Source organism: Leucopleurus acutus, assembly GCF_964270905.1.
Source record: "Leucopleurus acutus genome assembly, chromosome: 6".
NCBI lineage: Eukaryota > Metazoa > Chordata > Mammalia > Artiodactyla > Delphinidae > Leucopleurus > Leucopleurus acutus.
In genome coordinates this window covers 103,522,300-103,545,490 of record NC_139149.1, presented here as the reverse complement: position 1 = coordinate 103,545,490, position 23,191 = coordinate 103,522,300, and the positions used below count along the sequence as shown (strand labels likewise).

Genomic DNA, 23,191 nt, shown 5'->3' with positions numbered 1-23,191 from the left:
GGAGAGCTTTTTTCATGTTTATTGGCCAGCCCGTCTTTCAGTTCTAGGAAATGCTGCCATCTCATTCCTGCTCTCAGTCTGGCTCTAAAATTAGACAAGAGAAGCACGTATCTACATTTTGTGATATACTATTTCAACATTTTCCAAATACCTTCCTTATCTGTCAGCCAATGCCATTTGTGATGAGTACTTGTGGCCTAGTTTTCCCTTTTCCATTAGATTATCCTAATAGTTTAGCTAGTCATAGAGAAGGCACAGGGTACCTGTGCATGAGCAAGGATAAAAAGCAGGATGGGTCAGTTGTGGCACTTGGGAGATGGGAACAGAATGCCTCTGGGTAGTCTGAGAATAGCAAGAAACTGACTAGGAAGATAACAATAATGACAATGCCCAATTTCCAGGACTTAAGACACAAGAACTATGATTGTCATTTATGAGTATTATTTCTAATCCTTACAATAATTCTCTAAGATGTACATTATTATCATCTCTACTTTACAGGTAAGGAAACTGAGGTTAAAGGCCACAGAACATCTTGGGGTGCCCAAAGGAGAGAAGGTCAGCATGCAATAATTCAGGAAGTCCTTTATTCATTGATTCATTTTTCACTGAGTACCAGTTTGAGAGCAGAGAATTTTATTTGGCATTGGAGATATTTGCCATTGATGTGGCCTCTGCCAGGCTATTATGTTGCATACTGGGGAGGGATTGCCTGCAGCTGTAGAGGGAAGTTAATATAGTAAAAAACTGCTTGAATGGCAGTCAGAGAGACCTAAATCCCTCCCAGCTTATGTCCCCTCACCTGAATGGCCTTGGGGCCCTTACTGTACAGTATAGAGAGGATAAGGGCAACGCTCCCTCATGGAACTGTGTCAGCTCTGCCTTCTGAGTTGGGTGACTCAGAGTGGGCCTCAGTTTTACCATTTGTAAACTGAGAATAATGGTAGCACCTATCCTGGTGTATTAGTCTCCCATGGCTGCTGTAACATTTCCACGAACTTGGTCGCTTAAAACAAAGAAATTTATTCTCTCACAGCTCCTGGGGTCAGAAGTCCAAAATCAGTTTCACTGAGCTCAGGTCAGTGTATCCAGAGACACGACAGGACTGCTCTAGAAGGCTAGGAGAGAATACTTCCTTGCCTCTGCAGTTCCTGGTGGTTGATGGCATTCCTTGGTTTGTGGCTGCATCACTCCAATCTCTGCTCCAGTGGTTACACTGCCTTCCCTCTTCTGTTTTCCTCAAATCTCCCTCTAACTTCCTCTTATAAAGATACATGTGATTGCATTTAGCCCCCCCCTTTTTTTGAATTGGTAGTTTTATTTTATTTTTTTAAATTTTATTTATTTTTTAATTTTTTGAATTTTATTTATTTTATACAGCAGGTTCTTATTAGTTATCCATTTTATACATATTAGTGGCCCATTTTGATAATCCAGAAGAGTCGCTCCATCTGGAAATCTTTAACTTAATCTGAAAAGACTGTTTCCATTTAAGGTAACATTTACAGGTTCTGGGGATTAGGGCTTGATATATTTGTGGGTTGTTATTCTGCCTATTACACTGAGGGTTGTTAGAAGGAGATCTGCTAAGGCTGGCAGAGGATTGAGCCCAGCATCTGCCCGTACAGAACAACGAGTAAATGTCAGTCTGTTTCCTCTTTTAAAAAGACGTTTCTAAGGAAGCCTCCCTAATGGTGCTGCTGTAAGGTTCAAAAAAGCACAGTTGTAACACGTAGCAGGGTGTAGGAGATCGAGGAATGAGATAAAAGCAGATCTACTAACAGTTTCTCTCGCTCCCACTACTTGGTTTTGCACATCCTTCTCTCCAGGCCGCCTCAGACCCCGCCTACTCACAGGCTCGCCCCCTCCCAGGTGGATTGATTCTCCACCACGAGGTCCCGTCCCCACACGCACTCTCCCCTCGCCCCGCCCCCCTAGCTTGGCGTCCTCCGTCCGTAGTGTGTTGGAGGCGTGAGGGCTTTCTCGGGCTGTTCATTTTATTGCCCATCAAATCCTAGCCCATTTTATCCGAGTCTGTCTCCCTTTTCAGCCTCTAATTTATTCACCCAACGAAACTAGATTTACTGAGGTTAGTGGTGGCAATTTACCTGCTTTCGGATGAGAAAAGAGAGGCGGAGCTTTTGGAAGAAGACTGGCGCTACTCAAGACAGCCCGACCAAAGGGGCCGGGTCCTACACACCTCGGTCGCCAAGCCCCCGCCAGCTCGCCGCGCCGAGACCAGCTCGCCGCGCAGGCGCAGTGGGCCGGACTCGCCATGCCGACTGTCAGCCTGAAGCGCGATTTGCTCTTCCGAGCTCTGGGCCGGACCTACAGTGAGTACACGTCCCACAGCCTGGGCTCTGCGCCCCTTCTCAGAGGCTGGGACCCCCTGCAAAAAGGCATCGTGGCAACGTTCATACTGCCCCGCAGGTTTTGGCCTTGGGCGTTCGAGTTCTGGATAGAGAGGGCATAGAGTCCCCGGCGGCCCTACTGGGCCGATGTAGCCTCTGGGAACCGGTGTCTCCGCGGGTGCCGTTGCATCACCGGCACGTGCTGGGCTCACTGTGTCATTCATTCAGCGATATCGAGCGCCTGCTGCGTGTCTGATGCCAGGGGATAGAATAGGAACGCAGCTCCGGGTTGCCTCCCGAGTGTAGTTCATTAAGTGCAATAAGAAGAGCGCTGTGGGAACTCCATTTGTGAGCAACAGGGTGTGTGTGTGGGGCGGGGGGAGGGCGGCCTTCTTTCCTAGTTTTACTTTTATTTACGTTTACTGAGCGCCTGTTATGTGCCAGGCACTGTTCTAAGTACTTTGGGAACACAGCGGTGCACAGGGTACATAAGGTCCACGTTCACATTCTGATGAAGCAGGCAGATAATAAAACCAGCATATTAATAAGATGATTTCGGATAATGTTAAGTGCTAGCAGGGAAACAAAAAAGATATTGTGCTAAGAACAGCATTAGATAGGGTGGTAACGTGGGCTGAGCCCAGAGTGACAAGGAGTCTTGGTGGGCTTAGTCTTCAGGCTACGCTTCATCTCTTCAGTTTTAAAAACACTACCATTAAAAAAAAAGGGAGAAATATTAAGTACGATTATCAGTTACCCTATACATGTAGCAGTTGAAGTGACATCTGCCATGTCCCATATCAGCTTGTGTGACAGCAGTGATAATTGGTTTGTGAGAGCTGTTTTTGTGAGAGCTGTTCAATATAACAAGGCCTAGTCGGTTTAACAGATACTGCTTCCTACAGTAAGATATTACTGTGAAAACAAAATTAGCTTTTTAAAACGTTTCTTAAGGTGCATTTTTAGGTACTATGTGCAGTTGACCCTTGAACAATCCAGGTTTGAACTGGGTGGGTCCATTTATAGAGGGAATTATTTTCAACAGTAAATACTAAGGTACTGCTTAATCCATGGTTGTTGAATCCTCCCATGCGGAACCCAGGAGGGCCAACTGTAAGTTACAGAGATTATGGACTTGGTGGAGGGCTGGGAACCCCTGATCCCTGCCTTGTTCAAGGGTCAGTTGTATTCTTAAAGTGTTATTCTCCCTAGGGTTCTGCCCTAAGTCCCTGAAAATAGAGGTAATACTCTTGTCCTCTAAACAGGGCTCTGATTCCCTATACTTTTTATTTCATACTATGCTTTTTTATATTTCTTATCCATCCTTCTAAACCATATTCTCACTAATTGTGTATGATATACCTGAATTACACAAGACGGTGTGTAGCAAAAATTTGTTCAGTACATCTGTGATCAGTTCCCACCTGTGTATCCATATCTGGGAAAGTAAGAAATAAGTCAGGTTTTAAAAAATGATGATTTATAACCTGTTTACTGTCATCTGATGTTTTAATATATTCTCTAGATGCCTTTTCCCCTTCTTTTCCATATTGAGAGAGATCAGGTAAGCTCGATTATCCATAATTATCTGTGGACTACTGACTCATTAAAATTTCAGTCAGGAAGATTGATGTTGAGGTGTACTTCAGATGGGTCAGAGATAATACTTATCATTAGTTTATATTTCACATGTTCTTTCTTGAAATCTTTTAAATGTGAATTAGGTTGAGGTCCAAGTTGGGAAAACATGTTTGGCGAAGAATCTCGTGTGCAAGCAGTGTGGATCCGCCTTGTTTCTTACCCCCTCCCCCCTTTTCTGTCTTCTTCTTTTTTCCTTGTTTTCAGGTAATGTCTCATTCACTCTTTTCTATTCCCCATTCCCTCTTTTGTTTTCAGTCCCTCTAGGGCTTTCTTTTTGTCTGTCCTAAATTCCATTGTTTCATCAGTCATTGCCTTTCACCACTTACTTGCTTATCAAAGATAAGCAAAGGATATTTTTCAGGCTGCTTTGATTCTGTTCATTTTGCTCCTCTGGGGCAGTTTTGTCTCCTTAGTCTACCTTTTTTATCGCCTTTCTGCTCAGATGTTTCCTCTTGCCACTCGTTTTTTTGTTAACTGGTTTGTTTTCACTGTTCTTCAATTCTGGCCCTGTTCTGCCTTGGTGTAATTGCTGGCAATGCGGCCAGAGCCACCTGTGTATATCATGAACCTTGAAGATGTAGTTACTTAGGTGTGTCATTTTGTTAGAGGGAATCATTGATCACGATTTCATTGTTGATTCGTCTAAGTGCATGAAATACAGCTGAAAGGAATAAAACAAATTGTATGATAATTAGGACTCAGTAGAGGATTCAGTGTATTTTAATGATTCTGCACGATTTGTTAAGTAACCATTTAGTTATGTATTACTGCATAATTAATTACCCCCAAATTTAGCAGCTTAAAACAACAGTCATTTGTTATATGTTTCTGAGGCTCAAGGATTGGGAAGTGGCTTAGCTGGGTGGTTCTGCCTCTCACCTGGTTGTAGTAAAAGTGTCAGGACTCTCGTCATCTCAAGGCCTAACTGGGGCTGGAGAGTCCAATTCCAGGTTCACTCAAGTGCTTGTTGGCAGGCTTGAGTTCCTTGCTGATTTTTGGTCAGGGATTTCAGTGCCTCCCACCTGGACCTCTCCATAGGACTGCTTGCAACATGGCGGCTTGTTTGTCCCAGAGTGAGAGGTCCAAGAGAGCAGGTAGTTGAGAGAGTGTTCAAGATAGAAGCCACAGTTTTTACTAAATCTCGTAAGGGATACACCATCCCTTGCCATATTCTCTAGGTCACACAGACCAACTCTGGCACCGTGTGGGTGGAGACTACAAAGGTGTGAACACCAGGAGGCAGGTGTTCTTGGAGGCCATCTTGGGGACTGACTACTGCAGTCTGCCCCCTGGCCCCCAGTGATTCATGTTCCTCCCACATGCCACATACACGCCCTCCCAAGGCCCCCGGAAGTGTCATCCCATTACAGAAGCAGCTCAGAAACCAGAGTCTCATCAGCTAAATCGGGTCCAGTTGTGGATGGGGCTCTTCGGGTGTAGTTCCTTAAGTAGAACTGATTGAGTAGAATTACTCTTGGCCTGAGAGACTAAAGAGACAGGTTATCTGCCCCACCTGCACCTAACATACAGTGGTGGCACAGGCATAGGACATTCTTCTTCGAATGGGGAAGATGGGAGACCCGAAGGAGTTACTAGCCTATGGCAGTTCTGAAGCCGAGCTGGCAAGTGTTGCATGTTCTTGGTCAGATCTCCAGGCCTGGGATCACTGTCCATGGTTCTGCCCTAATTTCTAGGCTCTTGGTTCCACTCTCTGGGTGATCCTCATTATTTTATTTTTTGGTGAAAGAAAGCACGTGCTTTACAGCTCATTAGTTTTCTTGGTCTACTTCCCACTGATAGAATTTTGGGGGCTCAAAGACTTCATTTCCCGTCTCTGTCCCTTTCAGCTCCGGCTTGCCATGTTTCTGCATATGTTTTTTGTTGTTGTTAAACTTTCTGGGTCTTTGGTCAGTTTTGCTGGTTTCCACTTCATTAGTCAAAAGACACACCGCCCACAGATCTCTGAAATAAGCTGTTTTGTACCTTGGGCTTCTGCTGATACAGGGCTCTTATTTAAGCTCAGCTGTGTGACCGAATAAATTTGTGAGGCACGCCCTTATTTTCTTTATATGTAGCGCCTTTTGTCTGAATGAATAGTGCCTTTGATTTTACTGCGTCTTAAGATTTTACAATCATGTCCTTGATTCATCTTTCGACCACGTTTCCCTGGAAATGCTCTGGATTTGCTCTTTGATCAGAAGTCATTTTTTTTTAACATCTTTATTGGAGTATAATTGCTTTACAATGGTGTGTTGGTTTCTGCTTTGTAACACAGTGAATCAGCTATACGTATACATGTATCCCCATATCTCCTCCCTCTTGCGTCTCCCTCCCACCCTCCCTATCCCACCCCTCTAGGTGGTCACAAAGCACCGAGCTGATCTCCCTGTGCTATGCGGCTGCTTCCCACTAGCTATCTGTTTTACATTTGGTAGTGTATATATGTCCATGCCACTCTCTCACTTTGTCCCAGCTTGCCCTTCCCCGCCACCATATCCTCAAGTCCATTACCTACATCTGCCTCTTTATTCCTGTCCTCCCCCTAGGTTCTTCAGAACCATTTCTTAGCATTTTTTTTTTTTTACATCTGGGGAGGCTGAGGATTCTTAAAACCATTAGGTCCTGGCTCCTTTTTGTTTAATAGTCTTTCCTTTAGTTTATCTGTTCTCTCGCAGTCTAAAGTCCTTTAGTTTATCTGTTCTCTCGCAGTCTCGACACTTTCAGCACTGGTTGGAAAGGTAGTTAAGTCACCTGGTTGAGTAGGTACCTTTTCCCCAGTCCCCATAACTGTAGGCAACAGTGTTGCTAAACTTTGCCTCTACATAAAAAGGATACCCCTTCTGTCAGTTTCCAATAACACTTCCTCACTTTCCTTCATGTCCTCACCTGCATCCTTATCAGAGACAGGCTTCTGTTAACAGCTTTGTCAAGGCGCTTTAGGTTTTCATTTACACTCTTAAAGCCCACCTCCTCCTGATTCCAAAGCCTTCCCCATGTTTTCCCGTGTTTTGTTATGGCAGCACTCTACGTCCAGGGACTGACGTTAGTTATCTGTTGCTACATAACAAATTACTACAGTACTTAGGGTAAAACAACAAGCCTTTATCATTTCACACAGTTTCTGAGAGAGGAGTTGAGGGAGGAGGGGCATAGCTGGGTGATCTGGCTCTGGGTCTTCCTCCAGGTGACAGTCAAGCTGTCGTGTCAGCTGGGCCTGCAGTCATCTCACGGCTTGGTTGGGCTGGAGTTTGCTTCCCAGCTCACTCTTGTGGTTGTTTGAGACGTGAACGGTGTGAGTACCGGGAGGCAGGGGTCATGGGGGCCTCTGTTATTTCCTGCCTTAATGAGCTGACTTCTTTCTCCTTTTTTCATCATATCTCTTCCTGACATGAACCTCACGCTTCATTCATATGGAACGTCCCAAATTTGCCGTGCGGTTGTCTCATTCCCCACAGTCCCTGCCTAATAAATTCATCCTTTGTGTGAAGCCTTCACTGACTGTCAGTGGAGTTGATTGCTTCCTGTGTGCCAACTCGGTACCTTGCACTTACCATAACTGTATTTACACATCTGGTTTACTAGAGTAGGGCGTAGTTAAGGCAAGAATTGTATTTTATTTATCTCTGTAGCCCTGTCACCTAGTATGGTGCCGACACATAGTAGGTGCTCAATAAATGTTTGTTAAATTGAAGTTCAATGTCAGGAACAGGAATCTTAAGATCAGCTTCTTACTAGAATATACTAGTAATGATGGTTTGTGTTCAGTTTTTGGTAACAAGGAAACCCTGACAATGCTGTATCAGGTGGCAAAGCCAAGTAGGATATAACTTAAAAGTAAGGAAGAGAACTATTAATTGTTGCAGACCTACTATGTTTCAGGGCACTATGCCAGGCCCATTATCTGCATGAACTCATTTAAGTCTTTCCAACAGTTGCATGCTACAAATAAGTGGCTGTAAAATGCTACTTTATGGATGAGGCATAGGAATCAGAAAGTTTACATGAAGTGCCAAGCTCTCAACTGGTAAGTGGAACAGTCAGAATTCGAACTTGGATGGATCTGGCTCCAAAGCCAACTGTCAGGCCACCTCAGAGAATTTTAAATGATAGGATTTATATGACGTTATTCCTTTATGTTGGATCTGTGATTTGGAGCCTACTTTACATTGGATCCCTGCTTAGCAAGTTTTTTTCTTCCAAGTAAGTGTAAACTCCCTAGTGCAGGTAAGCTAACTCTGTAGCTGATATTAGATGAATCAGCCCTTTTTAAAATAGTTTTGGTTTTCTTAAAAAATGTTTCTTGGTCAAGCTTTTTTTGTTTTTAAATGGAGATACCTGATGCCTGATATTTAGTATGCTTGGTATAAGATGATTAAAAAAATGCAGTTTCTATGCTATTTTCATTTGTACTGAACAGATTAAAATTAGCAATCTCTTTTTTTTTTTTTCCTAGCTGACGAAGAATTCGATGAACTATGTTTTGAATTTGGTCTGGAACTTGATGAAATTGTATGTATTGGATATTTATTTCTCTAATATTCTGTGTATAAATTCATTATATTTTATCTTTGTTACCTTACGGTTAGACCAAATGGAACATTTGTGGGCCGTGGTGCTTTCTGTGTTAAGGGGCTAAGCTCTGGTTCTAAGAGTGTTACTTTGTGTAAAATCTCAAAAGGGGTTCATGCCTTATTCTGATACAGCACCCTCAAGTCATCAGGCTAGAGCTGTGGAGGTGGATAGACCCTCTCAGGTAACCCCGGAATAGAAGCAGTCTCCCAGGCAGTGAGGTACCATTTGCAGATAACCGGATGGAAGGGGTCCACGAGCAGTGGGAACTTTGCTTCAGCCGGAGCTGCTGTGTCCTTGGCCTCTGGCTCCCCCTCCTTCACTTCCTCTGTGTCCCACCCCACCTTCCTCCGTGCCTACTTAACCAGCGTTAATTCATTCTTCATTTATTACTCTATACATTGATCTTGTAAAATGATCTCCTACTTTTTGAAGAATTGCTTGTAAAAATGATTTTGAAACATTTTCCTGGTCTTTTGATTATATAATGATTAAAATGTTGAAAAAATAGCTTTATTTACCAAATATATTATTAATAATGATAATGTACTAGAGACACTGTACTTGTAACTAAAAAGATAATTTAATATGTCTCTGGTAATTAGTATTATTTTTTACCCCAAGCCTTCTTGATCTGTTCAGTGTTTTATAACACAACAAGGTTTAAAAAAACCTCAGACTGACAAAAACCTATATTGCTCTGCCTTGTTTTTCCTGTTGCTTCTTAACTAATGTTGCAGAAAGTTTTTTTTATATTAATGAGCATCCATATGCTTAAGAAGTCAGCTGAGATCTCTGTAGTTTATATTAAATTGTTACTAATTTTATTAGAACTCAAAATTATGCTTGAGGCTTTGTGATATCTAAGAGCATTGTACTGGATATCAGAAAAATGGAGGAATAGTTCGAACTCCCACACTTACTAGCTGTGGAACGATGGACAATTACATTGCTTCTCTGGGCCTCCTTTTCATCTGTGAAATAAGAGGTTTGCTTTGTATGATCCCTATAGATCCCTCTGGCTCTGAAATTTCTGTGGTCATTGATTGCCATAACATTTTTGTTAGCATTGACAAACCCAGTCTTCACATATGATCTTTTTTTTTTTTTTTTTGCGGTACGTGGGCCTCTCATTGCTGTGGCCTCTCCCGTTGTGGAGCACAGGCTCTGGATGTGCAGGCTCAGTGGCCATGGCTCATGGGCCCAGGCGCTCCGCGGCATGTGGGATCTTCCCGGACCGGGGCACAAACCCGTGTCCCCTGCATCGGCAGGCGGACCCTCAACCACTGCGCCACCAGGGAAGCCCCACATATGATCTTTGTATGAACTGAGATACTGAAAATGGAAGAAGGCTTAGGCAGCTGTGTCTTTTTTGTAAAGGAATTAGGCCATTTTTTTGTTTGGATGCCCTCTTTTCTCAAGTTACCACATTTTCTTCCCTTCTTTATATGGGTCCCCCCTGAAATCCAGCACCCGCATGAGGTGACTTATCTTTCTTCACTAAAATGTTAGCAGTTTTATTGACCCCTTTAATTGAACTCTGTTTAAATTCTGATTTCTCCTCCTGCCTCTTCTCATATCCTCCCCCATCCCCGCATTTCTTTTCTCCTCTCCTGCTCCCTCCTCTTCCTCCTCTTTGTCCTCTTCTTTTTTTATTTTTAAATTTTCCCTAATTTAAAAAATTTGCCTCCTGAGTTTGAGATGGCCAGTGGAGGTGTTCCTTGGAGCCCATAGTCAATGAGCGCCGTGAGCCCTGCGCAGTCCCAGCATCATGTGGACTCTGATTCCTCAGGTGTGGCTCAGGCACGTAGTGCTTATCGACAGGAAGTGAATTCTTCTGCATGCTGTGCAAGTGTAGACTATAATTCTTTGGGCAATAACTTGAACTGCTTATATTTTGGCAGTGGGAGAGGGAGAGCATCATGTAAAACAAAAATCATCACTTATTTTGATAGGAATTCATCAGTTATTTTAGCAGGTTGTTGGTGGTAAAAATAGCAGGAGTTCCAGTTAAGTGGGGATTCCAGATAATTAGTGGGTAACATTAACAGTTGGAATATGGCTTTTAAGCATTTTGATTGAAAATTTCTTCAGTATACATACAGTTCCCTGCTGGAGTAAACAGAGAGCAGAATTTAACTTCTTGGCAATGGTTGTTTTTAAGAAAATCTGTAGTGTGGTTATTGAGATAGTCTAAGCTTTTTGCCACTGCATTAAAAATTCTTCTAGTGGTATTTTTCTCTCTTTTTCCTCGTTTGCTTTCATTCTTGCTGCTCTGTACCTTTTACTGTCATTAGATTGCTTCCCATCATACCTATAATCCCTTCTAATTTACACCAAGCTTCTGATCTCTTCAAATGTTTTTTTTTTTTTTAATATTCATTTATTTATTTGGCTGCACTGATGGTCTTAGTTGCGGCATGTGGAATCTTTAGTTGTAACATGAGGGATCTAGTTCCCTGCGCAGGGATCGAACCTGGGCCCCCTGCATTGGGAGCATGGAGTCTTAGCCACTGGACCACCAGGGAGGTCCCCTCTTCAAATGTTTTTGCTTGTTTGTATAGTATTACTCTCATTCTCCCGTTGCTTGTAGGCTTGGGTGCCCATAGGATTTAGCTTTTTAGAGTCATTAGCTTATAAAAAGTTGCATATCTTTAATCTTTTTTTTCTTTTTTTTTGTTTGGCCGCGAGCTGTGGCTTGTGGGATCTTAGTTTCCCGACCAGGGATCGAAGCCAGGCCCTCGGCAGTGAAAGCGCAGAGTCCTAACCACTGGACCTCCAGGCAATTCCCAACATAGCTTTTATTTGGTGAATTCTCTGTACTTTGTCTCACTGACACTTTTGTTGTTATTGCCCTGTGTTCTTTTTGGTGTTTCCATTTTCTATTTAGATTAAGGATGGGCAAACTTCTTCTGCCAGATAGCAAGCTTTCGAAGGCTGTGTAGTCTCTGTCACAATTCAGCTGTTGCAGTTTGTAAATAACAATAGGTAAAATGTAAGTGAATAGGCTTGGCTATGTTTCAGTAACACTTTATTTACAAAAATAGGCGGCAGGCATGATTGGCCCACTCCTTGTTTTAGATGGATTTCTGCTGCTCTGGAAAGAACATGAATAATGCAGTTACTGCTTTATAGGGCTACTTTTTCAAAAGAATTTGGATTTATTTAGTTTTATTTTAACTTTTGGGTTTGTTTTAGACATCTGAGAAGGAAATTATAAGTAAGGAACAAGGTAATGAAAAGGCACAGGGGGCCTCTGATGTTGTTCTCTACAAAATTGATGTTCCTGCCAATAGATACGATCTCCTCTGTCTGGAAGGATTGGTTCGAGGACTTCAGGTCTTCAAAGAAAGGTAAGGGAATATGTTCATTAAATACCTGGCTAAGTTGGCTTTCTTTTTTCTTTGCCTCTCATTATCAGCAACCCTGTTTAAGTTTCTAGAAAAAAACTCGTTGGACAGGTACACAGCTTTGGGTCTGCACAGAGGGATGATTGGAGCCTTTAGATTGTAGCCGTTTGAAAATTTGCCTGAATATTGAGTCATAGCCTTTCATTTTGGGAGTGTATTTTAAAGCTGGAGTGGTTAATGATTTTATGGCATCTTAAAAAACTTTTTAATGGGTTCATGTGAGTTCTTTAGTAATCCAACTGGAGTAGAAAGTTTGTTGGGTTTGTTAAAGGCTGGGAGAAAAGTAGAGGTGGCACAACTATATGCTGTTTTCTTAAGAATTCTGAGGAAGCTTGGGAATGGAGCCTCCTAACTGGAAAACTGAAGATCTTACGTTGGCTGTGGGCAAGTTAATTGACTTTTCTAGTTTCAGTCTCCTAATTTATAATGAAGAATATTTTTAAGTCCTCTTCCAGCTCTTCATGTAATACATATAGAAAATGATGAACGTATGAAGTGAAAAAGAGGTGAAACAGTAAAGCTATCAAAAATAATTATTTTTGGTTTTGATTACTTATTCATTATCTAGTCAGTCGCAAAAGAGTAAGAGCCTCAGGCTGATGGGCTAGACTCTGCAACTGTGAGGCCTTCGGATGAGTGATGGGTGCTGGTGAAAGGATGATAATTAGGCATTTGGTTAATGTGGTTAAAATTTGGGGGTTGACCCAGGTGCTTCTCTGCATGACAATCAGATGTTTATATTTTAGGGTCAGGGATTAGCCCTTACAGTGTGTTTCCCAAACCTGTCCAATATGTATTTCTGTTTTTAATAGGCACCTCATATGATTTTTATGATGAGACTGAATTAGGAAAGTGACTTAAAACCTTTGCTACTCAAAGTGTGGTCCATGGGCCAGCATCATCTGTAACACCTGGGAGCTTGTTAGAACTGCAGAATTTCAGCTTCTACCCAAGACCTATTGAATCAGAATATGTGGTTTAACAAATTCCCCAGTTGATTGTAGGCACGTTGAGGTTTGAAAAGCACTGACTTAAAACAGTAGTTCCCACCCACTTCTGATGATAACAGTCACCTGGACTCTGCCTTCAGAATGTACTGTTTACCAGGCCTTTCCCTTGAATATCCTGATTCGTTAGGTCCAGATGGGACCAGGCCATAGCTTTTCTTAGAAGCTCAAACTCTCATGGTTGGAATAAAACTTCAAGGTGATTTAATCCAGCCCCTCAGCTGATGTTTAAATGCCCCCTATACAGTCGCTTAGTTAAAGGTTTTCTAGCCTCTGCCGAGACTCCAGTGATAGGACACGCATTATCACGAGGCATCCTAGCCCATTTTTGTTTTATTTTTTTTTAACAGATTTATGTTATTTATTTATTACCCATGCTGCGCGCAGGCTTTCTCTACTTGCTGTGAGCAGGGGCTGCTCTTGGTTGTGGTGCGTGGGCTTCTCATCGCGGTGGTTTCTCTTGTTGTGGAGCACGGGCTCTAGGCACGCGGGCTCAGTAGTTGTGGCTCACAGGCTCTAGAGCGCAGGCTCAGTAGTTGTGGCACACGGGCTTAGGTGCTCCGCAGCACTTGGGATCCTCCCGGACCAGGGCTCGAACCCATGTCCCCTGCACTGGCAGGCAGATTCTTAACCACTGTGCCACCAGGGAAACCCCTAGCCCATTTTTAGACATCTAGAAATGTTAGAAAGTTTATTAGGTTTTTTTTTTTAATACTCAGCCCAAATTTGACTTTCTGTAACTTTAACCCATTGTCCTAGTTCTGTTCATTTTGTATACTTTCTATACACAGAATAAATTAGTTTATCGAATGTTTTGGTTAATAATGAGAAAGTTTGTTTTAATATTTTAGGATAAAGTCTCCAATGTATAAACGGGTAATGCCTAATGGAGAAATCCAGAAATTGATCATCACAGAAGAGGTAATAATGATCCATTCTTATTTTTCTTTTAAAAACTTCTCTTTGTGTGTATCTCTATAAGGTGGGACAAAGGTGACCCTTCTGCTAAATGTAGTTTTCTTTGATCACTTGCTAAAATGGATGTATATTTAGCCTCTAGCTCTTAAAAATTGTCATTTAGTTTTTTACCAAGAAGTGAAAGGGAACACAGCATTTGTTTTCCATGAATAATTTTGGAAAATAACATCCAAATGTTTGCCTAAAATACATTTGAGATATAATTGTTTAAATTGTGGATATTAATAAAATGTAGAAAAAATCTTTTGGGGAAAGACTATTTTGGTAGAAATATTAACTACGAGCAAACTACTTAAGGGTTAACTTTTTTCTCAGTAATTCAGTAAATTTTCAGAGGTCTTGCTGAAATGTAAATTGCACGAGGACAGTGACTTTGTCTCTTATCACCACTATATCTTACTGTTGACTGAATGAATGAATGTACACTTGTTTGAATGAAAATTTGTGACAGCTAACTTTCTATTACAAGATGATATTACACAGAAAAGCCTTAATATTTACCATCTCTAATGATGTAACGAATTTCAGACAGCTAAAATACGCCCGTATGCTGTTGCAGCAGTTCTCCGAAACATAAAGTTTACTAAAGATCGATATGAAAGCTTCATTGAACTCCAGGAGAAGTTACATCAGAACATTTGCAGGTTTGTGGTCGCATCTTCTTTCTCCCTTGCCTCCTGCTCTCCTTCCTCCTTCCTCTCCCTTCTCCTTCCCTCCCCTTCCCTTTTCTCTTCCTCTTTCCCCCGCTCTTTTCTTTCTTCCTCCACTGTAGACTTTTTTCACAGCGTTTCTAAATTAATCATATGTGGGAGTAACAAGAGTTTAAAGTTAACTAAATTTAAATAAGTTTAAATTTCACCAAACAGCTCTTTGTTACTGCTTATAGATAGTGTATCCATGGAGAAATAAGAGATATATTTTGAGTACTATATAGAGAAGAAATATCTAGTCCTAGACATTTTCTTGGTTTTTGTTTTTTGGTTCAAATCATTAACAGTGGATTATACTACTAAATATTAAACCATGGTAATTTGAAGTATGACTTATTTTAAAAATAGACAAAAGTTTTTGGCTTGATCTCATTTTTTTTTTTTTTTGCCACACGCGGGCCTCTCACTGCTGTGGCCTCTCCTGTTGCGGAGCACAGGCTCCGGACGCGGAGGCTCAGCGGCCATGGCTCACGGGCCCAGCCGCTCCGCGGCATGTGGGATCTTCCTGGACCAGGGCACGAACCCGTGTCCCCTGCATCGGCAGGCAGACTCTCAACCACTGCACCACTAGGGAAGCCGTGATCTCATTTTTTGAGTGAATATAATTATAAATTGACAGGTGAAACTTGAGACTTTTACATAACTGAATTTTCTTATTCTGTCATTGGCATTGCTACACATCATTTCCCATACAGCTCCCTTTAGTGTGGCGATCTTCAAACCTATATAATTGCTGAACTCCTAAAGGTCAAGGAAGGTAACGATGGGAGTCCTTGAGCTAATTTCAGTATTTCAAAAATCCTAATAGAAAATTTATATTTACTGATGATAAGAAATGTCAGCCTTTAGCTAACATACCAAGTTTTTTTTGTGTTGGTACTAAAATATATAAACGTAAGTTATCTCATGCTAGTCAAAGATATGATTAACAGTTATATATGTCTTGAGTAAAAATGGAAAAAAATAATTTTTATATTTTAATAATTGCAGTAGTTGCAATTTGGTAAACTGTGGAAACTAGAAGAGGCTTTTGTGTAAGGGTGGTCTAGAGACAGGGTTGGGGGGACCTTGGGCGTTTTCTTCTGGTGTGAAAAATATTAAAAAAATAAAATACCTGTGGTTAAGCTCACGAGGTTTCTTTTTCTTGAAACATTTTTGCATACATTGTAGAAGAAACTTTTTCTCAGATTCTGAATAACATTTATTCCAAGTTCTTTTATAAAAATAATCTATTTGTCATCTTGCAGATATGTTATTCTTGAGCAAAACAATAAGAATTTAAATATAGTTTCAAAATATAGGACAAGATAGAGGATTTCTGACAAGCACTGATATAGCTAGGATGTGCTTGAGCCCAGTTATCTGTTATGGTCATTTGAAGAATCTAATTTTTATCTGTATTGGAAAGCATTTCCTTAATTCGACTTTAAGCTCTGTTTTATACAGTATCTCTGGAAATCATGAGCTTTTTCTAAAGGGAGAATAAATCACATCCTAATACTCTGGTGTGCCAGAGTCAGTAAATCCTAATTTGCATTTTTCAAGAGATATATTTATTTCATTTAAATTATAAAATTTACTGGCATAAAAGTTGTTTATGATCTTCCCTTATTATCCTTTAATATCTGTAGTATCTGTATCAGTATCACCTCTTTGATTCCTGTCTTCTCTCTTTTTTCCCCTTGATCAGTGTAGCTAGAGATCAGTGTACACATCAATTACTTCAGTGAGTATCATTGTGTATCAGTTTTCAGAGAACCAGCTTTTGCTTTCATTGACTTTTCTCTGCTTTTTTCCTCTATTTTTCTGTTTTCATTGATCATGCAGTGTTCTGTCTAGGGCTAGTTAGTCCTTACTACTGAGGCAAGACTTTGTTCCTATATATCTGTTGCCATATGAAGAGTGAGGTTCTCAGTCTGTGTGAGCACTGTTGCCTTGGATGGTTCTTTCCCTGGCCTTGGCTGGTTTCCTCACATGCACACACTGATTAATACTCAGCTGAACTCTTGAGGGGGCCCCTCTGCAGATATCAGAGTTCTCTGTCTGAGTAGCTCTGTCCTCCCCAGTACTCTGTGCAGTGAGCTCTGGCCGTCGTGATCTCCCTAGACTCTCAGCTGTGTCTCCTCAACTTAGGGAGTCCACTGGGCTCTAGCCAGACCCCGTTTCCTGTCCTGTGGCTTGAAACCCTTCCAGGCAGTCAGCTGGACTGTCGTAGGGCTCACCTTATCTGTTTTCTGTTTGTCATCTGCCCTTCATAGCCTGACCTCCAGTGCCAGCCATGAAAACTGTTGTCTTATATGTTTTGCCTTTTTTGTGATTGTGTCAGGCAAGAGAGTAAATCTAGTCTTTGTTACTCCATCTTGGCTGGAAGGGTCCAGTGAACTTTTTTTTTTTTTTTTTTTTAATTTTATTTATTTATTTATGGCTGTGTTGGGTCTTTGTTGCAGCGTGGACTTTTTCTAGTTGCCGCAAGCGGGGGCCACTCTTCGCTGCAGTGCGTGGGCCTCTCATGGCAGTGGCGTCTTTTGTTGCAGAGCACCGGCTCTAGGCGTACGGACTTCAGTAGTTGTGGCTCACAGGCTTAGTTGCCCCGCGGCATGCGGGATCCTCCCGGACCAGGGCTCGAACCCGTGTCCCCTGCATTGGCAGGCGGACTCTTAACCACTGCGCCACCAGGGAAGCCCCCAGTGAACTTTTTACTTCAGTTACTTTAGTGTTCATCTCTATAGAATCTGTTTGGTTCCTTTTTAAAAAGTTTCTCTTTTTTTTGTCTGTTATTTCCCCATCTGTTCATTATGTGTATATTTTCCACATAATTCTTGAATGCTTTTTGTAGTGGCTTTTTCTTTTGTAGTAGTAGTAGTAACGTTTTAAAAATCTGTGTGGTGACTTGAAAATCTGGGTCATCTTAGCATTGGTTTTTATGGGTTGGTTCGTGTGGAGTATGTCATGTTTCTCTGTTTTCCTATGCACTGCTTTTTGATTGCATGCAGAATATTTTGTTATGTAAGAGGCTCTTATTTTGCTCTTTTTCTCTGAGAAGTGGTTTCTGTTGCAGGCAAAGAGTCTTGCATACTTAGCCTGACTCACACTCGAAACATTTGGCTAGATGAGACCTCTGCAGTTGGCAGCAGCAGAATTTTCTGCCCAGTTCTTTGAGCTGCTGCTTTTTCACAGCAAGACTTTAATAAAATTTCTGCCATTAGAATAGGTAAAATCTTGATTTTTGACTATTTTTTGTTTTCATATCTTTTTATATTTGGGATATTAATCCTTTTTCTGTACCTACGTTGTAGACCTTTTCTCTCAGTGTGTCTTTTGACTTTTGGGGCTTTTGGTTGTATAAAGTTTACAGTTTGGATATAGTCAAGTTTGTCAGTCTTCCTATATGACTTTTATGTTTTGTGTCTTAAGAAGGGATATTCTACTCCACAGTTTTAAGCATTGTTCTCCTATATTTTCTTTGAATAATTTTTATGGTTCTGTGTGTGTGTATGTGTGTGTGTATGTTTGCCTTTTGTTTTTCAAAATGCATAGCTCTTTGATTAATCTGGAATTTGTTTTTTTGTGATTGGTTTGAAGTTGAAATTTAGTGACATTTTGAGGTGCTGTTTCAGGATTAAGAAACCAATATTAATGTCCAAGAAAACATGGACTTTCTTACCTATGAATTTGTCAATTATTAATTTATCTAAACTTACTGAACCATGTATATTTCTACCTATGCTAGTATATAAACATGTAACTCATTGTGTAAAGTAACACTTCCTTTAGGCTTGTCAACAACTCTTCAATTTACCCATATTTATTAAAGTTCTAGTCACCTGTCTTGGAGTTTGACGAAAAAAAATTTTTTTTAATTTTATTCAGTATAGTTGGTTTACAATGTTGTGTTAATTTGAGGTTGACCAAAATTTGTTTCTTACAAATTTTAAAAAGTATGTCATGGTTCATGTAATATGGACTTTAACACATTCCTTGATTACTAATGATTTTATCCATTTGGTTTTTTTTTTTTTTTTTTGCGGTACGCGGGCCTCTCACCGTTGTGGTCTCTCCCGTTGCGGAGCACGGGCTCCAGACGCGCAGGCTCAGCGGCCATGGCTTACGGGCCCAGCCGCTCCGCTGCATGTGGGATCTTCCCGGACTGGGGCATGAACCCGTGTCCCCTGCATCAGCAGGCGGACTCTCAACCACTGCGCCACCAGGGAAGCCCTCCATTTGATACTTAATTGTGGTTATGCATACATATTCTAATATATGTACACATAGTCTTTAAGACTTTAAGAATTCTTTAGAACATCATAAATTCTGACCAGGTTTCTCTTTTGAATTGTCTTTTGGAAAGCTTAGAGCCAAATTTGTGACCCTCTGTGATAAGACTGTAAGCTTTGAAATTCTAATTTAGTACTAATCAACATTGTTTCTGGCTTCGTTTTATATCCCTACTTCTGTTTCTTTCTCTCCTACTTTGTATCTTGCTTTAAGTTCCTAAAATTACCTTAAATCCTTTACAGATAAACTGTAGAACAAATGAAATTAATAGCTCTTGAAATTTCCTTACGTATTAAATTTTAAATATAATTCACGGTTTTTAAAGCTAAATAATTTCCATTAATAAAGCAATATAGCTATGTGACAGGAAATTTAGGAAAATATGGAAAAGCCAAAAAACACAGGAGTTTTTTGGTAGTTTATTCTAATTTAATAAGATTTATGTTTACTTGAGAACACTAGAGGAAATAGATTAAAAGAAGGTAAAGGGTATGTTGACTTTGAAAACGTCCTAATAACATAGTACTAGGGATAACATAGTGGAAGGGATTTACTTCAGCTGCTGAAATAATGTGTTTTAAGTAGCTTTATATTTATATTTCTCATAATTTTTAATGGTTGTGAAGGTGCTATATAGTAGTAACAGGCTATTTTAAGGAAGTGTCTAAAAATAAAAACCCTGTACTCTGTTATCTTTAGAATTTCTGCTTTGAGATATTCAAATCGTTTTCTGTTTCTCTTTCTCTCTGTCTCTCCACATTTAGGAAAAGAGCCTTGGTTGCTATTGGTACCCATGACTTGGACACTTTGTCAGGCCCATTTACTTATACTGCGAAGAAACCTTCCGATATCAAATTCAAGCCTCTAAATAAGACCAAGGAGTATACAGCCTGTGAACTGATGAACATATACAAGGTAAATGTTCTTTTATGTTAATGTAAGAGCTCTGGATAAAGCATGAAATTCCTCCCAAATCAAGTCTTAATTAGGGCAATAAAATGAGTGCTTGAAAAAATAGCAGTGTCTGGGCTCCAACCCAGAGATACTGATTCCTTTGATCTAGAGTGAGGTCTGGGCATAGTTTTGTTTATTATTACTTTTATTTATGTATGTATGTACGTATGTATGGCTGTGTTGGGTCTTCGTTGCTGTGCGCAGGCTTTTCTAGTTGCGGTGAGCGGGGGCTACTCTTTGTTGCAGTGCTTGGGCTTCTCATTGTCGTGACTTCTCTTGTTGTGGACCATGGGCTCTAGGCATGTGGGCTTCAGTAGTTGTGGCACGTAGGCTCAGTAGTTGTGGCTCGTGGGCTCTAGAGCACAGGCTCAGTAGTTGTGGCACACAGGCTTAGTTGCTCCGCGGCATGTGGGATCTTCCTGGGCCAGGGATCGAACCTATGTCCCCTGCATTGACAGACGGACTCAACCACTGTGCCACCAGGGAAGCCCTGTTATTACTTTTTTATCCTCTCAGATGTTTTTAACGTACAGCCAGGATTGAGAACCACTGAAGTAGGTCATACTGCATTGTAATATTCACATTTAGGTATAACTAAAACTCATTCAAATATAAGGAACACTGAGATTTAGCTAGTTTTTTTGTAGCATGCACTATTAAAAAGCATCTGCCTCCCGTGATTAGCACTTTAGAATCCAGCAGTGAAAATGAGCTCAGTGGTCACTTTAAATTGCATTTAACAAATAGTAAAAGAGGTGGGTATCATTTGGAAAAAGCAGCTATTATCATTGACCTGATTTGCAAGTGATTTCTTCCTATTTATCTAAATAGTTTTGTATGGTTTGTGTTTTGCTTAAGGTGATTCAGGCTTACTCTGCAAGTCTGTTTTCAGTCTTGAAAAACGATTGCGGTCTTATCTTTCCCCATTAGGAAATGAGGCTGTATAAGGATTCTGAGATATTAATTTACATTAGAAAATATTATACATTTAAAACTTTGGGGGCTGTTTTATTGTTTTTCTGATTTTTCCCCCCTCTTTTTATGCTAGGTAGGTATGTAAACTAATTACAGTGACAGAAATAAAAAGCTAATTTTGTTTGACTTAATTTTTTTTCAGACTGACAACCACCTTAAACATTATTTACATATAATTGAAAATAAACCTCTGTATCCGGTTATCTATGATAGCAATGGTGTCGTCCTTTCAATGCCTCCAGTCATCAATGGTGAGTTATTTCTTAAGCACCATAGGTTTTTTGCTGTTTCCCTCTTATTCTTTATCATTTCTGTGGAATTCTCAGTAAACTTGACTGAATCAGTCAGATGACTCAATCTGAGAATCTCAGGTCTTTTGTGGATTTTATTGTAATAGTTCTTTTCATTCATTTTTCAATATTTTACTGGTGATTTTTATGTAATTTATCAATGTATACATATTTATAAGTTTATAAATATTTTCTGGTGCTAGTCTCTGGGTTCTGTTATATTCCTCCAAAGGGTGTTGATATTGTGGTTTTAGCAGGTAATTCATTTAGTTAAACTTAAATTCTGTCTGGCCTGCTGTTTTATAGTTAAATTAAAATTTTAAAACTGAATTTTACCCTCTTAACTCCTTTCTGAAGCTTTTGTTGAAGAAGCAAATTGAACATATTTACAAAATTTAGTGATGTCAGAGCCATAGATGTTTGCCCTTCTGGAAGTGAGAAGGGGGTTCAGTTGATTCACGATGGGAAGGAGAATCTTTTCTTCTCAAGATCTTGGACTCTAGTACTTATAGTGGGCTTCGGGGTGAGCCAGATCCAAACCCAAATCTTAGCCTTGCCGCTTAATAGCTGTGATCGTGTTCAGTGAGCTTAATCTCTGAATCTTAGTTGTCCTGCCTGCAGCCCTGTCATAGATCGTGGTGAAAATGAGATGAGACAACTTCTGTTAAGCACCTTACATATGGAATGCACTCAGTAAAGCCTTGTTTTTATTTTATCTTTATTCTCCAGCTTATAATGGGAGCTTAGAATGAAAGTTGTATATCTCCTTACCTCTGAGGTGTCAGCTTATATTATGTTCTAAACTAAATTGTAGTTTCTGTTTTGTAGAGCTTTTTCGTGCACTTTTATTTCTGAAACTAATTGTTTTGTCATTATTGTTTTGTGTTTGTTGCAGGACATCATTCCAAAATAACAGTAAATACTAGAAATATATTTATTGAATGCACAGGGACTGACTTTACTAAGGTAAGTAAAACTTTTTTTCTGTTTTTGTACTGTCAGGGTAGATTTTTACTTCTGGGCCAAGACCAAGTGGCTAAACTTTAAAATATGTTTATTTTGTAGGTGGGGACATACTTTAGCCACTTAGAAAATTGGAAAGATGTAGCTATTCTGTACTTTGGTTAAGGTGCTTTCATTCAGTTGACAAATGTTTAGTGAGCACCTACTATCTTTCCAATGCCATGAATTTAATAATGAGTTACATGTTCTTGACTTCAAGGAACTTGTCATCTTGTGAGAGAATTAGCCAAATACATTACTGTAAAACAGAGAACGGGATCTACATTGTAATGCCATCTGTATAAAGTGTTCATCTTAGTTGGCTTAGTTTGAATGCTAACTAATTTCATACCTTCGTGTACTTGGTAAAAAATAAAAAGTTAAAACCAACTGGCTATCAAGTTTTATTTAGCAAATTGATAAAGGGTTTATACACACAAAGATGTCTAGAATATGTAGAATACTAATCTTTCAGTCACTTTTCGTCACTATATATTAGATTGGATTGTTATGAAAGCTTTTTTTTATGGCATATTTTTTCTTTACAAAGGTTAAGTAAGCCATAGAGTGAGGTGGCAATTAAGCAAATTAAGAAAGGTAAACTTGAATGGCAGAAGGCTGGAGTATAGAAGTAGGGCAGATAAATGGCATTCACATACATCTTACAGGATTGGAGATCCTTGTAAGATATTTCATTTATAACTTTTATATACCATATGTGCCTTCAGAAATATTGTCAGGGTAATATAGCTTTTCCTGTTAAAAACTTTTTTTAAATTTGCACATTAGCAGACCTTGGATATCTTTTCTGAAGCTTGTATATGAGTGTATATGTAAAAGCAAAGCATATATCCCAATAAGGTTACTGTATTTTTTTCTTTTAATTAAAAAAAAAAATTGACAAATCTATATGGCCTTCACTGTGTACCAGGCATCGCTCTATGTGTTTTATACACACACACACTCATACTCTTAATCCTTGTATTAACCAAATGAGGTAGGAACTTTTATTATCTCTACCTAACAAAC

At 40.1% G+C, this 23,191-nt stretch overlaps 1 protein-coding gene across 2 annotated transcripts in view; it reads left to right on the top strand.

Annotated features, from left to right (window-relative positions):
• The first annotated feature begins 2,264 nt into the window (after nt 1-2,264).
• The window catches only part of FARSB (phenylalanyl-tRNA synthetase subunit beta), a 66,225-nt gene continuing 45,298 nt past the window's right edge, over nt 2,265-23,191 (top strand). The window contains exons 1-8 of one of the 2 annotated variants that reach the window (XM_082841485.1): nt 2,265-2,333; nt 8,446-8,501; nt 11,858-11,914; nt 13,830-13,899; nt 14,485-14,600; nt 19,706-19,856; nt 21,013-21,121; nt 22,056-22,126. In XM_082841485.1, the coding sequence (XP_082697611.1) occupies nt 8,461-8,501; nt 11,858-11,914; nt 13,830-13,899; nt 14,485-14,600; nt 19,706-19,856; nt 21,013-21,121; nt 22,056-22,126 (615 nt within the window). In that variant the 5' untranslated portion in view covers nt 2,265-2,333; nt 8,446-8,460. Of the gene's footprint in view, nt 2,334-8,445; nt 8,502-11,759; nt 11,915-13,829; nt 13,900-14,484; nt 14,601-19,705; nt 19,857-21,012; nt 21,122-22,055; nt 22,127-23,191 lie in introns of both variants that reach the window. The other variant, XM_082841484.1, reaches the window with a different exon arrangement.